Source organism: Colias croceus, chromosome 8 (genome assembly GCF_905220415.1).
Source record: "Colias croceus chromosome 8, ilColCroc2.1".
In the NCBI taxonomy this organism is placed as follows: Eukaryota; Metazoa; Arthropoda; class Insecta; order Lepidoptera; family Pieridae; genus Colias; species Colias croceus.
This window is the reverse complement of record NC_059544.1, coordinates 8,967,737-8,988,958: the sequence shown is the minus strand read 5'-3', so window position 1 is coordinate 8,988,958 and position 21,222 is coordinate 8,967,737. Positions and strand designations below refer to the sequence as shown.

At 32.8% G+C, this 21,222-nt stretch overlaps 3 protein-coding genes across 3 annotated transcripts; 2 read left to right on the top strand and 1 right to left on the bottom strand.

The window, feature by feature from the left end:
* Positions 1–130: 130 nt before the first annotated feature.
* Positions 131–5,225, bottom strand: LOC123693521 (VWFA and cache domain-containing protein CG16868). Its single transcript, XM_045638668.1, has one exon. It carries the CDS (start codon positions 4,958–4,960, stop codon positions 1,412–1,414), a length of 3,549 nt encoding a protein of 1,182 aa, XP_045494624.1. The 5' UTR covers positions 4,961–5,225; the 3' UTR covers positions 131–1,411.
* A 2,057-nt stretch (positions 5,226–7,282) lies between these two features.
* LOC123693582 (organic cation transporter protein-like) lies at positions 7,283–15,248 on the top strand. The gene is made up of 8 exons (XM_045638746.1): positions 7,283–7,542; positions 8,804–8,881; positions 9,989–10,112; positions 10,905–11,005; positions 11,906–12,057; positions 12,813–13,439; positions 14,387–14,568; positions 14,936–15,248. Exons 1-8 carry the CDS (start codon positions 7,394–7,396, stop codon positions 15,155–15,157), a joined length of 1,635 nt encoding a protein of 544 aa, XP_045494702.1. The 5' UTR covers positions 7,283–7,393; the 3' UTR covers positions 15,158–15,248.
* A 1,204-nt stretch (positions 15,249–16,452) lies between these two features.
* LOC123693581 (organic cation transporter protein-like) lies at positions 16,453–20,517 on the top strand. The gene is made up of 7 exons (XM_045638745.1): positions 16,453–16,635; positions 17,326–17,515; positions 18,024–18,124; positions 18,523–18,674; positions 18,766–19,392; positions 19,852–20,033; positions 20,265–20,517. The coding sequence occupies exons 1-7, from the start codon at positions 16,502–16,504 to the stop codon at positions 20,475–20,477; spliced, it is 1,599 nt and encodes a 532-aa protein (XP_045494701.1). The 5' UTR covers positions 16,453–16,501; the 3' UTR covers positions 20,478–20,517.
* Positions 20,518–21,222: the final 705 nt, after the last annotated feature.

The following is a 21,222-nucleotide window of genomic DNA, read 5'->3' as shown; positions in this document are numbered from 1 at the left end:
TGGATATCCATTTTAAAATCATTAAATGATATTTGGTATTGAATAATATTCTGAATTTTTAAATAAATATTTAATTAATTCTTATTAAATCTCATAGATAATTTATTGAATTGAATTGAAACACAAAAAATATTTTTTAAAAGAAATTTATTACACAATGTAAATGCAACATCAAGTTCAGTCTTAAAATACGTCCATTTAGCTTAACATACACGAGGCACTGGCACGTTTAATACAATAATATCTCGATCTAGGGAGCAACTACAGTAAAATATAAAATTAAATATTGGTGAAAAAGAAAACTTGGCAAACAAAATTGCAGTTAGTAACGATATTTAGTGGTAAATGATTTTTTTAGTTAGTACTGTATTATATATTACTTATAATTAGATACTAATATATATACCACTTTTCCTTGATAAATATACAATTTATAGTATTTATACAAGTAATGAGACCAAATTAAGAACTGTTTGTATGAAACGAAACATCACAACCGCATAACATATTATTTAACTTTTAAGCGGGTAGTCGTATATTTAAAAAGTTAGGTAATAATAATCATCTTAAGAATAAATAATTAGCGTTGCTCCCTCGCCAAGAATATAAAATCTTATAAGCTAAATACACAGTTGATTTAAAAAAATATAAAAGTTATTGTACCATCGTATATAACAACCGTTTCGTGATTTTCATTCCTGTATTTACTTCATTCTTAAAATAGGATACTTAATAGTACTTAGGAGTAATATACAATGAAGTACGAATAGGATTTTAAGTACGACAATATTAATTACAGCTAAAACTACATCTATAGCACTTTAAAAATAATACGAATTGTTCGTTAATTATCTCAGATTAACTATAGGAAAAACCAGTCAATGAAATATTTAAAAATATACGTTTTATAATTTCTATTTTACGATAGTTCATAGCTGCTTTTGATTATGATTAATATAAAAATCCAAGCATTTTATTAATTATATACTAAACAAGTCACATCTATTATAGTTTGTATGTATGTACATGAGCTAAAAATAATGTATTGTAAGTAGAAGATGATTGTAATGTAATATATCCATATAAATTATATGATAAACATGATTTGTTCTGAATTTGTCAATACTCTGCTACTAAAATAAATACAGTTTCATTAATTACACATACTGGAAGTCATGTCATAGTTAATTAATTCTTATAAACACGTAAACTAAAAAACAATTTACACCTTCCATTTTATAGAGCACCACAAATTATTAGGAATAAGGAAAACAATTGTTATTGCTGGAAATCATTAATCAACAATACACAACTTAGGTCTATGGCAAACTACTATATCACAATGCAAATAAGCTTACTGCAGTTGAACATATATTTACACAAGAGGTAGTTAAACTTATATCTATAATCTCTAGGACGCCTCCATGTGTCTGTGGACGGTGACCGGGGCGATAACACTATTTTTACCACAAGGTAACACAGTCATTGTTAAATCCGTGGCCATGAGCCTAGGCTTTACTTTTGCCGGTGCAGGGAAACTTACGTCAGACTTGGTATCGTCTGATAGGACGGTTGGATCGTTGACCGAGAATCCGGTCGCTTCTGAATCCTCGTGAGGAGTCATAGTCGAATACCCGTGGTCAGAGCCTCCCGCTGTATGCGGCCGTCTGTACCCCGTTATAACGCGGTACGGTGATATCGGAGCCTCTATTTCCATAGCGGGTAACAATTTATCCTGACCAGATTGATCTGGCATATCATCTGACTGCAGATGGCTCATTTGTACATCAGCATCGTACCATGTTTCAGCTGGCCCGTCTACATATAAGTTGTGACAACTAGCCGTCGAATTATTTTGCCTATAGCAGTATATCGCTACGGCAATTATAAGACTCACTGTTACGATAAAGCCAGCGATGGGACCTATAGCAGAGTAGCTAGCAAATGCATCTCGGTTGATGTGCCCAAATGTACCTTCACCGTAAGGCGTTACGGCACCCAAAACACCATTGAAACAAGTTGATTGTGATGTACAAAAAGGTGTCATGAGTGGCGATCGCCCATCGGCGTCTATTTGGCACCATTCACATCCCATTACTCCTAAACAAGCAGAATGCGACATGTAAGTTTCACACTGAAAGTCAAAACACGACTTAAGATTCTCAGCGACGTTGTGAAAGTAATGTGACTTATGATTATTGCCTTCAGGATTCATTCCACATAGAGGAATATTTTGGTTAAAATTTGAGGTATTTGAATTAGGACAATCGTAAGATTCAGAGCTGCATTCGCATGGGCACTCGCATTCTGTTTGTTCCATTCGATTACAGTTCAAACAAAGCCTGTCTACCATGCTGCAAGGGCAAAACGCGCCGACATTACACGACGCATTAATAAGACCAACAAAGGCATTAGTGCCAGGAATAGCAGCAATATAATAATGCACACAATGATCTCCCGATACGACATTAGACAGTACAGAGGACAATGAGGTATTAAATTCATAATATCTCTGTATTGTTTTATCATAGAAGTTATTGCACAGTCTCTTTGTAACAAAGCCCTTATGATTCAACATATCAATTGCTATCATTGATTCTTTATGAGTAATATGTTGCTGTTCTATAGGACCAGAGCTGTTTGGATCCATCAAACCAGGATGGGACACCAAATAACCCTTATTATTCATAATAAAACACTTAATATTTGACATGGCACATAGAGGAGAACTATCAATGAGTAGTTTATACAAAAACCCCATAGTGACATCCATAGCTACTACCATTGTAGGATAAATGGGGCTTTTAACTGAGTATGAAATAGTGACAACATACCCCGCACCACCCACATCTAAATTAGGAGAGGTTAAAATTATCTTTCCAGGTGTTTCTACAGCATGTGTATACCATGGTCGTCTTACAGGTTCATAGTCATATTCTAGTACAGTACCAGGGAACATAACAAGCACCCCACTCTCTGTTACTGCATATCTTCGCACAATATATTTAGACAGACCACCATGTAAATGTTGTCTCTTATAAAAAGACAGAATAGAATTTAAGAATCCAACATCATGTTGAATTTCACTCTTCAAGCCTGGATTTGACAATAGACCGTGTGCGACACTCTTGAGATAAGCCAAGTAATTTTGCATGTAAGTAATAGCTTCTTGGCCATCGCTCATATCATATAGATAAGTGAATGGCGATTGAAAACTAGAAGGACTTAAGTAAACAGTACCCTGATCTATGGTTGAAATTTGTTTAAAGTGCCTACAAATCTTACCATTTTTTGGTGGAAACAAATCTATCCTATGATATAAAATCTCTTTATTTGTTCTCGTAAAATATATATTTGACTTATTAAATAAACTAGGAGCTGATTCTTCAGTGACAATACACACAATGTATAATTTTCCAACCCACTGCCAAGAGTAATTAATTTTTGTTGTAGAATTTTGTTCACTAACAGTCAAATTACCAGTGCTGTTGAATAGAATTTCCTTTGAAACATTATTAATAAAGGTGTATGGTTCCACACTGTCTAAAGATGTGAACTTTATTTTATCTGAAGCTGCTTCAGGCCGTGGGAAGTAAGTATGCATGAGAACCTTACCAGTAAAATCCATGACGAATGCCCGTCTGTTTCTATTTGTACCTTGGAAGTAGATAATATCTTCAGCTAGGTCTGACCAGTACAAGTCTAAGCCAAGAATGCCATTTGCTGTTGGATGCACCATTGACACAATAAAATCTCTTTCTGTTGCTTCCCATATTGGTGTTTCGACTTTTAAATGGTGCTCATAATTATTTGGCAGTAAAGATATAAATGCAGATGCCACTTGACCAATCACACCACTATCATTAATATGCATTTTCATCACAGAATGTTCATTTGAATGATTGTGCCACTTGTCAAAATGTAAAATTCCTAATGAAAAATTTCTATCTGTATGATTCTCATACAATAATCCAATTGCAAATTTTGTTTTATCACTTGTTGACGGTGGGAATATTTTTAGCCACACATCATTCTGTACCACTTTAGTATCAGTTAAGAAAATAATTAACTTGTTTTCTGGTAAGTAAGTTTCATTGAGTAGACTTTTTAACTCACTACCAATAGCTAGTGGAGCTAGACTTGAAGAGGAAAAATCTATTGTTGAAAGATATTCACGGAACAGTAATTTGTTATTATCAGTAGCATTCCCAATGTTAGATGCTCCATCGCTGCTGCATGTATCTTCGAATTTGATAAAACTTGTCATGTTTGTAATTTTCAATGCTATTAAATCACTTGACTGCAAAGCAAATACTGTCTCCTTTGCAATATTTACAGCATGTTGGAGTGATTCTGCATTCATGTTATTATCAATAATAAATACAACTAGCTTTGATTCTCCATGAACAACCTTATGGTATAAGTATCTCAAATTTGAGTGTGGCATATTTGTACAATCTTTGTCTGTTGCATAATCCATGTGTGCAAGGAAGTATTGCCTCTTTATTTTCAAATCTTTAAATCGATCTAACATTTTTGACTGAGTATCATCGGAGACATAGTTTGTTTTTACAAATACAGATTTTCTTATTGAGTTGAATGGGCATGGGTGAGTAAATGACGGTGTACTATTGTTAGTGATAGCATCATTCATTTCTAGTAAAATATTCATAGCAGACGATAGCTTGTATTCTAATTTTTCCACTATATTCGATAGTATACTGCTATCAGACTCTGAGTAGCAATTCATTTTATATGCCGTCCGAACTTCCAAATGTGAAGTGTACTCACTGCCCAACTCTTTAATAACAATCTCCGTAAATTTACTGGCTAAAGTATGTGATAATTGGCGAATGCTTGGTTTATAGTCGCATTGACTACTATTTCTTTTACAATCATCGTTTTGGGCTAGCGTTTGGTATATGATGCCAAGCAACAGAAACAAGCATTTTAGATCCATTTTATAAATATTATCTAGTTAATTACACCTGATAACACTTTTCTTTACACTTAGAGGTTAACAGAATGCACTCTATCTCTTCCATGTTTACGTGCATGTTTACATCGTTTTTAAACCAGATATTGAGGAAAAACACATCGCATTATTTCATGCACTAGCAGAAATAATTTTTATTTACTTTGAAATTGCCAATATTGTCCAAAATAAGACTTTTACGGTGTAAGCAAATTGATAAACAATTTTTTTTGTGATTGAAAACGCCAAGTTGAGACTTGAGACTCGAAAATATTTACACAGATTAGGAACAGCAAAAGTTAAGACGTCAACGTACAGACTATAAATATATAATCTAGTAGGTACTAGTAGGTTATTATGTATGATCTATCAGCAACACATCGGCAATAATTTGCATATCAATTACACCAAAATATGTATTTAATGAGATTGTAATATTATATGTATAAGGCCGCCTGTCCACCTGCCAGAAAACTTCCGCGAGAAATGTCCGACAGTCTGTCCGACAGCAACTTGCAAGTCTAATTCCGCGTTTCCACCTGCAACTCCTGCAAGTAGACTTGCAAGTCGGTCTTACTGTCCAATTTAAAAAATAATAAGGTAAGGTAAAAATAGTAAGGTAAGGTATGTATCATTTACTGTTTGCACTTATTTTTATCGTCGTAATCGGTTGAAATAGTTCAATGAAAGGTTTCAAAAACGAATCCCAAATATCATGTTTTGTGTTTTTTATCAAACATTGAAAGAAGCAAAGGTTTTAACTCGTTTCAAATCCGAATGATTTAAAACTGATCAATACTGGTATCTGTGAATACCTAGGTATATTGAACCTCCTACAGATATAAGAATTATTTTATTGATTCTGATCATTTAGAGTTATATTTTAGACTAGCTTACCGCCCGCGGCTTCACCCGCTTTGTCCGCAACCTAATAAATTACATACTAAAACCATCCTCTTGAATCACTCTATCTATTAAAAAAAACCGCATTATAATCCGTTGCGTAGTTTAAAAGATTTATGCATACAAAGGGACGTAGTTTAAAAGATTTATGCATACCAAAGGGACGTAGTTTAAAAGATTTATGCATACAAAGGGACATAACGACAGAGAAAGTGACTGTTTTATAAACGTAATGTATCTAGTAATTAAATTCTCTTCCACATACAACTAGCTATCACAAGAATTTATTAGGTTATATCCATTACCCAAATGTGTATGATATCGAGGTATATGTAATTATTTACATTTTAACAATCAAGGGATTTTTTACTTTTTAAAAGTTTAGAACAGTCGATAACGTAACTATTTATTGATAAAAAAAAATCAACTGAGTAGATCCAAAGATTACTTACGTTACAAACTCACAAAGTGACAAACATTTGCTTAGTTAATTTTCAACATTTAAGTACCATAGTTTCATGCTTTTAATTTTCAACAATACTGAACTACCACTATTGACTACCATGGCATTGGAAGACATGCGAGGTCTTCCAAGGCATAAGAAATGAGAATCAAGAAAGCGGGGCTAGAAAGGCTAAGGAAATTTAAATTTTCGATTTCGATTTTATGGAATGTAGTTATGGATTATGATTTATGAAATTAGACGTTTGTCCTCTATCGTGGTGAAATTAATTATTTCGGGTAACTAACAACATACAAACTACAGAGTACACATGCACAACATTTTTGAAATAATTAAATTTGAGAACATTTGGTGTAGAGTAGCTTGGCCTAGGATTTAAAGAAAGGTTTCCTTTTATCCAGGTAGAATCAAGTAATCCAATAAAATCTAGACATGCGGTAGCGTGCTTTGTGTAAATAATTCAGTGTTCCATATAAATAAAACAATTGAGTTTTCAGTTCACCTGAGGATTTTATACATCTTTGTGAGGCTGTCTACAGAACTTGGGACACATTTAGATCCCAATTCTTTTTTCGGCAAAGTCGTCGTTTGAATTAGGCTCCTATTTTTATATTTATGTTTCCGGTGGTATTATAATTTATTACTACTAAGCTATGTCTATACCTCAGGTAATGGTAAATTGATATTTGAACTAAGTACATAAGTTTTTATACCATGTTTGTTGAATAAACATGTTTTATTTTGTTAATTACAATAAAATCAGTAACAAACAACCGTTATTGCGTGACATAATCTTATCATCGTTTTTAGTTACGGATTATATTATTACTTTAATTGTTTTAACGTGACATCTTTTATTATGATCAAATAGTAAATGTAAATAAGTATCGAATAAGATGTTTAGGCATAATTATTTGTCTCCATTGAATTGATTGCCATGATTAAACTTAACTAGTGTTCATCAGGACGCTAAACGAAGCACGCGAGATGTAGAGCTATAGAAATAATATATTTTTTATGTATCAAAATTGAGCTTTGGAAAGAAAGGAACCATGGAAAAAGGAAATGATGTGTTATCGGATATTTTGGAGAGATTTGGGAAATATCAAATAATTCAGTATATTTTAGTGTGCCTGCCTATTATTTTTGTTTCTATGAATAGTGTGAATTATGTCTTCATTGCTGGTGATGTTGGGTACAGGTAAGTTTGTTGAAATAAAATAGGCGCAATGTGTAAAATGCAGGGCAAATGATATATTTCTGTATAACACACGTTCATCTTGTAAAAACTGCTGTGCAGAATTGGATGCAGTTTTTACCGATGTGTTGCTAGAGTTATGATTTGATCTCCACAGATTTATTCATTAGAATTTAAAACGAGTTAACGTTTGTTTTTTTCTTTAATTTATTATTTCTTTTTTTCATTTGAATGAAGAATTAACTCGTTTTAAATCCTAATGAATTAAACTGTGGAGATCCGAGATTTTTTTTCCTTTTTAGTTAGTTCGATTCCCGGTCGAAGCAATTGAATTTTCGAAAACCTTTGAATGCAATTCTATTTCTTTTAAAAAATAAGGAAATGTTTCCTTTCATTAACATTGCTACCTCCAGTATTTCAAGTACTTAAGGTACTTACTGTATATACTCTAAGATATAGAGTTATATTTTCTATTCAGAATTATTGATTTAAAATTTCTCTTACAAACAACTATCCCAAGAATTCTCGTGACTCCATTCGTATTTTTTTTAATCGGCTTAGTACCTAGATCCAAACATTATCCCCTGAAGCGTCACAAACTCACGAATTCACAAATGTTACATACCTATACATACCTACCTACTCTTTATTTCATCAACAACGTTATATCTGGATAATTATTAAAAAATCCAATTGATATTGTCGCGAAATAGTTGAATATTTTTCTGTTTAATTGCCAAATAGAAATCATTTAGGTAACTAGGTACTATCATAACCCATCAACGGCCTAATAATATTAAGTATATGTCTGTTATGTCTTTCAAATAATATGACCTTCTAAGTAATTAACGAAATAAATTAACAGTAGGTTTGGCGTTGAGATGTTATGAAGAAAGATGTTGAAAATATTTGGTGACACATTTAATTAAAATATTTTAGTTTATAGACTCTCATTGATTAGTTAGAACTTCTTCAAATACTACATAACAAAATGGTAGAGAAGTTAACTACTTTAGTAATTATTAAGGAAGCTTAATAATATTATGTACAGCGTCATAATGTACTATGTAGGTAGTTCATATTCTTATCGTCTTCTAGCTGATAATCTCATGTACAAAAATTGTAGGTATCTCCTTACGCAATATGCAATACGGAAGTCTGAAAGAAATCTAGCTATAAGACTGCCATTAATTTTTATTATGTTCTTTATTTATTTATCTTAACTAAAGTAATAAATAAATAATGTATAATTATGTTTATATAGGTGCTACATCCCAGAATGCGAGACCCCAGATCCGTCATATTCAGTTGCTTGGTGGCCGAAAACAGTTTCTGATAAATGTTCAAAGTAGGCATGGGTCGTCGACGCATTTTTCATCAACGAGACTAGACCGTTAAATGTCGTTCATCAACTAGTCGATCAACTAGTTAAAATCTTCGACTAGTCGATGTGTAAACTGAAACGAATTGACAACGATTGACACGGTCGACCGACGCGCGACGGTATTGGTAATCGAACGTTCGTTACCTTGAACTGAGGTCTACACTCTACATGTAAAATTCCACATTCTCACCACGAAGTTATTACGAATTATAGATTTTCAAAGAATTCAATGTCAGGGTTGTCTCTAGTAAAGAAAAAAGTTGTGTGGTTTTATGAAACCACGGTAAAAGTGAAACTTTTTTTCACACTATAGACATTTAACTAAAAATTATCGTATTTGTACGATAATTATCGTACGTATCGTGCGTCACGCAACATGCGCTACACAGACCAATAAGTTTGAGACGATGTAATAAAAGTTTCACTTTAAAAGTCAAAGCTATTTTTTAACAATTATATATAATTATATCACCTATCTATTATCAAGTTTTTGTTTATGATTTAACTTGTCGTTTTAAGTCGTTAGTTATAGTCGATATATTAACATTATTCAATATATTATTATAGGTAGGTAATCCTTATGATATGTAATAAATTAACTGAATAAAAAAAATATCTTAGATTTTTAAGACAATTCAATAATATAAATTTATAAATTTATATTATATTATTATTTAATTCAATAATATCAAATTAATACAAATTAATCTCCTTTTTTTTCAATATTTCGAGCATTGATCATAGTAATCTCATTAAAAGTCAAACGGAATTAACGGTAAAAATATTGAACTATCAACTCGCGACCGCGTCGCGTCGCAAGTTGATAGTTAATACAAACGTGTCGACTGACGAGCCGTCTACGACGAGTCGTTTAACCGTCTACGGTGGACTATTATACGGCCACGTCGAAGAGTTAACCGTCGCGGACGCGTTGACGAGCGTTTCGACTCTTTTGTTTAGTCGTTGAATTCAACTAGTGCGTTGATGAGCGATGGACTAGTCGAATCGTTGAATGTACATAGACGGTTAATTTAACTAGTCCGTTGATTCAACGCCCATGCCTAGTTCAAAGCCGATACTAAACAAAACTCTTTTGGAAGACAGTGTATGCACGAACAGCAGTTTTACAGCAGAGGTGGAAAGATGCACACATTGGGTTTATGAAAGTAACAATACGATTATAGGGGAGGTACCTACGTGTATAATGTTTAAACTAGTGTCTTTAAATATGGGTTACCATTTTTTATGAACCACCCCGATGTATTTATATTAAGCTTACTAGTTACGATGTACTTAATGAGCTTTTTTTAATTTCTAATGATTCGATTTGGCCTTTGAACTTTTTAAATTTAGGTCAAATTCCCCAATCCCTAAGGAAAACAGGAATAAAAAAGTAGGTATATACCTAGTTAAAAATTGTTTAATGAAGATGAGAATGGTATCTTAGGTATCTAATTATTATTAATTAGGAATCGAACTAGAATACTGGCATTTTTAAAGGAAAGTTGTTTTTGTAGAAATTGATATTTATTGTATGTGATCTTTCTGTTCATTTCCAATAGAGATAGTCGACCTATAACATTTCCTTGCCCCACTTTTGCTCATATAATAACGCCGCATTGTAATTTCCGAAGTAATGTGTTCAATAACGTCCATTAATTTCAATGATTTATGGTCGTTTAAACCATTATATTGTGATATCTATATTACCTATAATTTTATTAACATTATATACCTACCTAACGATTTACGATGGCCAGACAAAATTGGCTTTGATTTTAGAAGTAAGTAGTTACAATTTCTCTAATATTATTAGACACCAGATTAATTATAGTATATAAGTGATGTTTTTTAATAAAACTATATTTTTATGGTTCATAAATCTCTTTGTTAATTTTAAAAGCTCCATCAGAAATTAAGCAGAAAATTGTAATATCAATAAAGTTTACTCATATTGGTACTTATTGCGATATTATTTCAGTTCGGCATGGCCTGTGAACCATGGAAAACGAATATTATTGGCATGATACGAAATATCGGTATGGCCACGTCTATGCTCATAGTGGGATGGGTTGCAGATAAGTAAGTAAAGTTAAATATTATTATTAATTCTACAGATTGTTATTTGTTCCCACTTCACGGAAACACAGACCGCCTTTTAATATGAAGGTTAAGACTCTAGTGTTAAGACATAGGGGAATTAGCAAGAAGCTTTCCACCGGCGGCATCGCCCGCGCAGTCAAAGAAAAACCCGCACAGTTCCCGTTCCCGTGGGATTTCCGGAATAAAACCTATCCTACGTCCCGTAAAAAGTAGCCTAGGTAGGTATGTCCTTTCTCGGGTATCAAAATATCTCTATACCAAATTTCATGCAAATTGGTTCCGTAGTTAAGGCGTGATTCAGTAACAGACAGACAGAGTTACTTTCGCATTTATAATATAAGTATGGAAGTATGGATTACGGGAGACATGGACTACCTATCATCTATCTTTGGAATATTCCGTGACTCTATATAAGTCTAGTAGCTCTAAATACTAGCGGTCCGCCCCGGCTTCGCCCGTGGTACATATTTCGCAACAAGTGATAACTGCGTTAAAAACAACCGACTTCAAACTTGCACTTGCAACATTTACAAAAATGCTCATAAAATAAAAACTACTGGGCCTATCCGAATAAAATTTTTATGGGACCAATTCGACACCATCCCTCATCGAACAAAAAAAAATCACGTAAATCGGTTCAGAAACCTCTGAGTAATCGTTGTACATACATAAAAAAAAACATACCGGCCGAATTGATAACCTCCTCCTTTTTTTTGAAGTCGGTTAAAAATAGCTTCGTAATATGTACGATTATACCTATTCTTTGAATTTGGATGTGTGTCTCTTCTATTTATTCTTTCGTATTACCTAACTAATTAGTTACTATTTTTAAAATAGATATCTTGGAATTATTATGTAAATAATTAATATCTTTTTTAGGATTGGCCGCAAACCTACATTCATAGTGTGCTCGGTTGGCGTTTTATTAGGAAACTTCAAGACAATCGCCACTTCATACAATGTGTACATCACTTTAGAATTCCTGGAATCTCTCGTGTCTGGTGGAGCATACACTGCTGGAATGGTTTTAAGTACGTATTCTATGTAATATGTATTCTGAATATGGTATTATACTAGAATTCTAGTATTTATGATTTCATATGAATCAAAAATTGTCTCGGAAAATGCTGTATTTGATTCCTTTCTTAGTCGAAACTCGAATTGTATAGTAGTTAAGCATCTAATCTAGCACAATTTTAAAACAATGTCGCATCTATTATTTTAGACTAGCTTCCGCCCGCGACTCCGTCCGCGCGGATGTCGGTCTTCGCGTGGATGGTTATTTCTCCATTTTGAGTACCTCTGTCAATAACATCTTATAAATATCTATTGGACCCAATTCCCAAATACGGCTAGGCCTATAATAATACGCAACGTGTGTTCGCGGTTCTACGGAACAACGTCTATGGATAAAACTGAAAAATTAAGATTAATTTTTTTCTACGTATTTTTCCAGGATAAAAAGTATCCTATTTTACGCCCAAGATAATAAGGTATAATTATACCAAGTTTCATCGAAATCGAACCGCTAGTTTTCACGTGATGCCTTCACATACAGACAGACAGACAGACAGACAAAAATTTTTTTAATCACATATTTGGGTTTGGTATCGATCCAGTAACACCCCCTGCTATTTATTTTTTCAATATTTTCAATGTACAGAATTGACCCTTCTACAGATTTATTATATGTATAGATTTTAAAATAAATAGGTAATTAAAAAGGTATACAGATATGGATGAGGCATTTAAGTAACAATAAAATTCAATTTTAATTTTTTTTCAGTGATTGAAATTGGTGGAAAGAAAAATAGGGTACTTGCTGGAGTTTTATTCGCGTATGCAATTTATATGGGTGAAGCCGTTTTTGCATGTATTGCTATGTTAGTACCCTATTGGAAACACTTACTATACATAATGTGTTGTCCATCTTTAATATTCCTTTCATACTTCTTCATAATCCAAGAGAGCCCGAGGTGGCAAATTTTAAATAAGAGGACTGAAAACGCGAAGAATACTCTAAAACTCATAGCCAAAACGAACAAATTAGACGTAAATTTAGCCGTTGTAGATAATTTAAGTGAAGATCAGTTAAAGAGAACATGCAGTGACGAAACCAAAAGCAAAAGGGAAGGTTACAAAGATGTATTCAAATCTAGAGAAATGATTAAACGAATATTTGTCGCATCTATCTGTAGGTTTGCAGTTAGTTTCATATACTATGGTCTGATTGTGAATTCTGTCTGGTTGCCGGGAAACAAATATACTAACTTTATGTTAGCGGCTGTAATGTCGTTTCCAGGAGAACTGATTTCTATGTATTTTATGAACAAATATGGGAGGAAGGTGCCTTTATGTTTGGGATATTTGTTATGTGCTGCTGCATGTATAGCGAGTGGATATGTTTCTGATCGTATGTATATTTATTCAGATTCATTAAGAATATTAATATTTGTTATTATTTTAATTCAGTTCTTGATTCTGAGGTTACCATTGTCAAAAATGTTACCCAATAATCTTTAATGCCTCCTCCACACTACTCGCGAAGTTCCTCGGCGAAGTACTCGGCCGAAGTTGACTGAAGTCCGCGGTGCTACACTACACACTCGTTCAACTTCGCGAGGAGCGCATACGTTCATATTCAGAACGAACTTCAGGTAACTTCGTGCGCTTTGACTCGGGCGCAAAAACCGACAACAAACGGAAGTCGGCCGAGGCGAGGTAAAGTTGGACGAAGTAAGCCGAAGTGCCTCTCTACATTATTCTATTCGTCTAACCTCGTTCAACTTCGCGAGTAGTGTGGAGGAGGCATAATGAACTAAGACTACAACAAAAAAATATTATTTCTAAGATTACGGGAAATATTAAAAAAATATAGGCATAGTATAACAGGTGTCCCACTATTGGTTATACTAAGCGCGAAGGAACTTGTATTTTTGCATATACTGATCACGAAAATTTTTTTTGCTAAATTTTTCCTGAAAATCCATGTTTTCTTCTGTAGCTTCGCTCAGCCGGCATATACCGCTTCGCTAATATGAGCATTTTGTCTATGAAAACATAATCTTAAACGATAGCTCACGTGTTGGTGGCAAAGTGGGCGGGGTTGCTTGTTATGGGTGTACACATAGAGTTTTAACAATTCATCTATTTGAAAAAAAAATTCGTCTCAGGCGGCTATGAATAACATTTCATACAATTCTCTGATAGTATTTAACAAAGTATTTACTTGTGTTTTTATTTTACATAATATTAAATACTTTTAACGTGGTTTTTTCTTACATTACAATAAATATTTAGGTACTTAGGTACTTTTTAACGATCCTTTCTTTAATTAAGATTGCATCCCCGTTTTTACAGATTACACAGAGATTAAAATTACTCTCTTCCTGATTGGAAAACTTGTGGTGGCCGCCTGTTACACCGGCATTGTTACTTACACTATGGAGCTATTTCCGACCAGTGTGAGAGGCTCCCTACTTGGGTTCTGTACGTTGGCGTCTTGCGCTGGTACTACCTTAGCTCCATTGTCATCTATATTGGTAAGAATTTTAATATACTTGTATCATTATTTTTATTTCCTTTTTATTCATCATCAGTTTTTTTCATAATTTTTTTTAAAAGTACATTCTCAATTAAAAAGAGTTTGTGCGCCAAGCGCACGTGTCAGAAGTGAAACTTCTTTGACAAGATTCAAAGATACTACCAAAATCCTCGCCTCACCTCATGATATATTGCCATGACGAAGTTGCTCTTCAAAAAATAAACTAATATTTTACCAGTCACCATCAGTAGAAAAGAAATGAGAACATTCACTCTACATACAACTCTTCAGTGGTAGTGAATGTTCTCATTGTGATTAAAAAAAAAAGTATAATACCAACATTCAAATTCACATTTATTTTACAGACAAGAATATCACCAGCGCTAACTTCAGTATGCTTCGGCTGTTCAGCTGTCATATCAAGTTTACTTTTAATTCTTACCCCGGAGACCAAAGATCTACCTCTTATGGACACAATAGGACAAGTTCAAGACTATGTTAAAGCTGCCAAAGAAAAGAAAGCATTGAAAAAAGAAAAGAATGACACAAATAATGCATTGGATGTAGAATATACAACGCGTTTTTAGTTTATAATAATTTATCTAGATTTTAATACTTCAATAAGATAAGGTTTTTTTTATAATGAAATATTTTAATTAAACATTTATAAGTTTGTGTTTTACTTGTTTTATTTTAATATGGCAGCTGTGATAAACAGAAATTAGAATTTGTTATGTTGAATATGTTATCTGTGTAATATTCCCGCCAATTTTACAAATGAGACTTTTTTTTCTTGAATTATTAAAAAAAATGAAATTAAGATAGAAATAAATTAAATATGAAACAAATTAAACTAAAAAGTTGAAAATAACATACCAACTATATAATTAGAATTATTGAGCTTGATTTTCGTGTAAAACAAGAAAAGCAGGTGATATAATATAGAGGTAAGTCTCTAAAAGCCTGTTAATGGGTAAAAATATTTTTAATGAAAATAAATTCCTAGATGAAATTTAATTTAATGCTGCGTTTTAATTACGTCATCTTAAAATTCCATTTAATATTATTTTTAATGTTTTATTTATTGTTAAAAAAGTCGATACTAACAGTTAATTTTCAGTCATCTAGTTAAAAGATAAACGACAATTAGTCTATTGTATTTTATTCAAATAAAAAATATTGAGGGCAGTAATTGATATGCTTTCAATATCGGACAAACTTATTTATACAATTTTAATTGCAGTTTAACAATTATATAGCAATCGATTGCCAATCAATGTAAATTGGACTTTACTTTATACTTAAGTATTCAATGCACCTCTATTGTAGGTACTTTATTAGGATAGCATATTGAAACGATAGTCATTTAGAAAATTAGAAAGATGTAAACTACTTTTGCCTTTTGCGGTAAACTAGAGATTTAGAGAACTACCTAGATCTTTAACTCTTTGAAACTGTTTAGTTAGTGGACCTTCAAAAAATAATTGTATTGTGCATCTGGCATATTTTGTACCTACTTAACTTAATAATCACTACATAGTATAAAACTAAGTCGCTTTCTCTGTCCCTATTTCCCTATGTCCCTTTGTATGCTTAAATCTTTAAAACTACGCAACGGATTTTGATGCGGTTTTTTTTAATAGATAGAGTGATTCAAGAGGAAGGTTTTAGTATATAATTTATTAGGTTTTAGACAAAGCGGGCGAAGCCGCGGGCGGTAAGCTAGTTATGTGTAAATGTGAAAGAAGAATAAGGACATGTAGAGTAGTTATAAAGTAAGTACTTTCGCAACTAATTATTTAAGACCTTAGACTTTTTATAAAACGCAATTAAAATTACCTACGTCAGAAATTAATTATTTCGTTGCAAACACGAAATTACTATTTCTATTACTACAGCGGCGTGGACACTGCTATAGTTTAGTTATCAATATGGAGAGTGGTAGAGTGGTAGAAAAGTTTGGTAGCTTCCACATTCTTCACTTCTTTTTGACATGTTTACCAGCACTTTTTAATGCTATGAGCAATGTTAACTTTGTTTTGGTTACAAGTGATGTTAATTACCGGTTAGTAGATAAATATTATTTATTCAAATTGTTTGAAATTATTGATTTCGTAGGTAATCTATGTTGTATTAGTGTACCTTTTTTTTTTTTTTTTGAGTGGGGAAATCTTGCATAGATACCCACGGCCTCCGGGGGAAAGGGCCGCGGGTTATGTCGGATTCCTACCGACCAAAACCCCACTGTGTTCCGTCAAGCCACATAAACGACGGGGCCACGGGTATAGTAGTAGTATTAGTGTACCTACTATTGTGTTACTTGTGTGTGTGATGTTTTCACATTCCATATGTAAGATTTTGAAATTTTTCTAATGATTGATATCTATAATACGATATGTATGGTATTTATAGTGCCCTGAATGTAACTGTAATGATGATTATCCAAACTAGCTAATATTACCTATTTAGAGTCGTGCAGCTTTCAATGTATAAAATTATATGTAGAGTCCTAATACATAGAAAGATAGAAAGCCTTACAGACACACAAGTTTATCAACCCCTCCGAAATTATTTTTACACAAAAAAAAATTGGTGGAAAATTTTCTTACTTCACTTATTAATTGCAAAATAATAAAGACAAGTGCTTTTTTCCGTATTTTTTTTTTCGTCACAGTATAAATTACTAACTGCTACAAATGTTTAGTACATTGTCCGGTAAGTACATATCATTGCATTTTTTTACATTATCTTCTAGCTGCCGTGTCCCAGAATGTGAGAGCAATAGCCAAGAATACATGCCCCCATGGTGGCCCACGACAGTGGATCGTTGTTACAGACCAGTCGTGAATGGCACCATTAAGACGTGTACCAATACTTCTTTCATTAATATCCTTGAAAAATGTGATGAATGGATCTACGAGACAAATAATTCCGTAATAGCTGAGGTAAATCGCAATGAAGATGTAGATTTGTAATTTGACTCTATAAAACTAAGCTTTTCGAAAGATAATAATCAGTGCAGCTGCTCTAATGCCTTTTCTATGTCGTAACTCGTAATTACATCAACTAGGTAGTATATTTGTAAAGACTACTTACTCGAAATGGATCGGGCCACGACACAATAGATCTTCTATTGTGTCTGTGATTCCGGGGGCTGAGTTATTCCTCTAAGATTAAAACAGACAGACTTACCTACAGGGAAACATTCTACATAATATTATGAAGATACAATTTCCCAAATTCCCAATACATAATTAATTAAAGAGGTAACACCTCTTGAAAAAAGTTAATTAAGATGAAAAAAATTCCAAAGTACATATTTTTTGAATTTTGTATAATTTATAATTCAACCACTTTTTGAATGTCGAAAAACATCATTCTTTAATATGCCAATAGCAGTTTCTAGTAGATACAATTACTACAGTCTAATTCTAAAATGATGATTTTCTCCAGCTAGATCTGGCGTGCCAACCAGTAAAGGCAAATATGATAGGCACGATGCATAATATTGCGATGGCCATATCAATGCTGCTAGCTGGAAGAATGGCTGATTGGTAAAATAATTGTTTTTATTAAATTATAGGAACTCCATCACACACATTATAAGGCCAATTTTCGTGTAATCATTAATAGTTATTATCTATAAAAATTGCATAAATTTATTGTAATAATTGTCTTTTAAATGCAATTGTGTTATCTTTCCATAAACAGGTAGGTACTGAAAAATAAATAATTTAATAATACTATTGTTAGTTAAACTACAAGACCAATTTTGAAATCTAATTCAAGACATACCGTGTTTATCTACTTAACTATGTTTGGACTTTGGATATAAATCTTGAACAAAAAGTTCGCCAACCATCAAATCAACTATTATGTAAAACATGTTTTAAAAATAACCGATATACCTATTCTGAAGATTTTTTTAAGTTGAATGTTTGCATGTTTTCAGGATTGGCCGCAAGCCAACTTTGATTTTCTGCTCTGTTAGTTCGTTTTTAGGGATTTTCAAAACTTTAGCTACATCGTACTATGTTTATGTAACTATTGAATTTTTTGAAGCACTTGGAGGGGGAGGTATCATAACAGTTGGGTTAGTTACTAGTAAGTTAAATAAAACAGTATTTGCACCGCTATTCATATTTCTATTTATAAGTTATGTAGGTAGGATACTTATAGATTTTGCTTTTTTCAGTGATCGAAACAGCCAATAAAAAATATCGCCTTCTAGGTGGCGTTTTGTTCGGATATTTCATATATACAGGCGAAGTTATTTTCGCGTGTTTAGCTATGGGTATTCCGTATTGGAAAAACCTATTGTACGCCGTGTACGCGCCGGCCATTTTGTTCCTATTATACATTCCTATATCCAAAGAGACTTTACGATGGCTTATCATACACGAGAAAGTTGATGAAGCAAGGAGTCTGATAAAAACTATTGTTAAAATGAATAAAGTAGACATAAATCCGAAAGATATAGATAAAATGGATTTAGAAACGATGAAAATAGCATGTGAAGTGGAAACGAATGAAATAAAAGAAGGGTATAGAGAAGCGTTTAAGTCTCCTGAGCTAGTGAAGAGATATTTGATTGGGACTTTTTGTAGATTTTCGGTTGTGTTCGTTTATTATGGGTTAACGGTTAACTCAGTTGGGTTACCGGGGGATAAGAATATGAATTTTCTATTGACTTCATTGATATCGTATCCAGGGGATTTACTGTGTTTGTTGTTAATGAATAGATTTGGAAGGAAGGTCCCACTTATTTGCGGATATGCGCTGTGTGGAGTTACGTGTATCCTCGTTGCTTTTGTGCCTTCAGGTTTGTATCCTTGTGATTATACATATTTATGGTTCTGTGTTAACAATTTTTTATTCCTGTTCTATTAAAATAAGTGAAGTCCCATGTCCCCTTGGAGCAGATGCATTATAAGTACATCTTTTTCACTGATCGATTTTCTTTAGGGATAAGTAGGTGATCAGCCTTGTGTGTCCTGCCAGACCGAGACATTTTTTTTTCTTCGTCTACACCGGAAATCGAACCCAGGACCCCTCGGTTCTACGCTCACGCGACAACCATTGTACCAAGGAGGCGGTCAACTCTATTAAAATACTTAATTTTAAAAGTATGTGTTCAATTTACAATTTCAATTAAATTGTAATAAAGATTACTATTAAAATTAACATTGAAGATAACTATTTACAAGTAACAAATATACTCAACGCTGTAAAATAGAAAAATATAGAAAAATGCTGCTCCTAATTGTGTTTTTTTTTACAGAATTAAGTTGGCTCAAGATAACTTTATATTTAATTTCCAAATTAGTTGTAGCGGCTTGTTACACTGGTGTTGTAACGTTTATTATAGAACTATTCCCTACCAGTGTGAGGGGTTCCTTATTTGGGTTGTGTATTATATTTGCATCTTTAGGAACTACTCTTGCCCCGCTTACACCTAGTTTAGTAAGTATTTATACATATTATATTATAAGCTTCATGTAAAAAAATAACAAAAAAAAAATTTTTTTTATTCACATCATATTTTATGCCTTATAGAGCCGTATGAAAACGCATGTAAACAAATAAATAAGATTTTAAGTTATAGTTTTATTGTTTCCAAGGTTCTTTTTTTTCTATTGCTTTTATTTAATTTCAATATCTATGTAGATTTCTTATTTTTTTCCAAAATTTCAGTCCACAATCACGATGTCCTTATGTTTCGGAGGTTCCGCAATAATTTCATCCATACTTCTATTTTTTGTTCCTGAAACAAATAATAAACAATTAGTGGATACAGTTGATCAATTGGAAGACATGATGAGAGCTAAAAAGGAAAGAAAAGTTAAATATAAGAATGGACATGCGAACTATGGTTTCGATCGAGACGAAGAATCTCGCGCTTATTAAATTTATTTTTTGTTTTATTAAAGGTTGACGTATTAACTAATTATATGTTTCATTTTTTTGTAAAAAGTAATTAATTTTACTAAACTTATTGATAAATAGACTTAAGAAATATCCCTTCAACGTTTTAAATTCGACAAAGGTTTGAAAAAAAGATTAGATAACGTCATATAAGTAAAATATTATGTACCAGAGCGCCGAGACAAATGTCAAAACGCCAAGGAATAGAATACGCTATCGATAGAAATTGACATAAGCGTACGATGTTTTGCCTAAGGATTCGGTCACCCTACCAACGACAATGACGACCACGAACAAAATTTTCAACCAGTCGCAATTAAATAAAATTGTGCAAAACATAATTAAAATGACATTTAAGAATTTCCTGGCGTATTGGTGTTTGGAAACATTTTTTTGAGATCAATGAATAAACAAACAGGTTTTTCATAGAAACGGTGGCTCCTAGAAAAAAATGTATTTAACATTTTTTATAGATAATTAGATGATCTACAATTTTGGTTCAGGTGATTGTATGATAAACTTATCGTCTCAGCGAAAATCGCAAAAAAACCCTATTTTTTTATTAATTGACCTCGAATTTTTTTTATTTCCGAGTACTAGAATGACGAGAGATTTAAATATTGATTTTGAACAAATTTCGGCAAGATTGGAATTTTGGTCGTGGTCGTCTTCGTCGTTGGTAGTGTGACCGAACCATTACCAAAATGTCATGAGCTTATGTCAATAA

What these genes read in the sequence shown, in the direction of transcription:
- LOC123693521 (XM_045638668.1), bottom strand. Translation starts at nt 4,960, where the DNA reads ATGGATCTAAAATGCTTGTTTCTGTTGCTTGGCATCATATACCAAACG.
- LOC123693582 (XM_045638746.1), top strand. Translation starts at nt 7,394, where the DNA reads ATGGAAAAAGGAAATGATGTGTTATCGGATATTTTGGAGAGATTTGGG. An exon ending in ACAATACGATTATAGGGGAG is followed by an intron (nt 10,113 to 10,904) that starts GTACCTACGTGT and finishes ATATTATTTCAG; the next exon opens with TTCGGCATGGCCTGTGAACC. An exon ending in CTCCATTGTCATCTATATTG is followed by an intron (nt 14,569 to 14,935) that starts GTAAGAATTTTA and finishes TTTATTTTACAG; the next exon opens with ACAAGAATATCACCAGCGCT.
- LOC123693581 (XM_045638745.1), top strand. Translation starts at nt 16,502, where the DNA reads ATGGAGAGTGGTAGAGTGGTAGAAAAGTTTGGTAGCTTCCACATTCTT. An exon ending in ACAAGTGATGTTAATTACCG is followed by an intron (nt 16,636 to 17,325) that starts GTTAGTAGATAA and finishes ATTATCTTCTAG; the next exon opens with CTGCCGTGTCCCAGAATGTG. An exon ending in ATAATTCCGTAATAGCTGAG is followed by an intron (nt 17,516 to 18,023) that starts GTAAATCGCAAT and finishes GATTTTCTCCAG; the next exon opens with CTAGATCTGGCGTGCCAACC.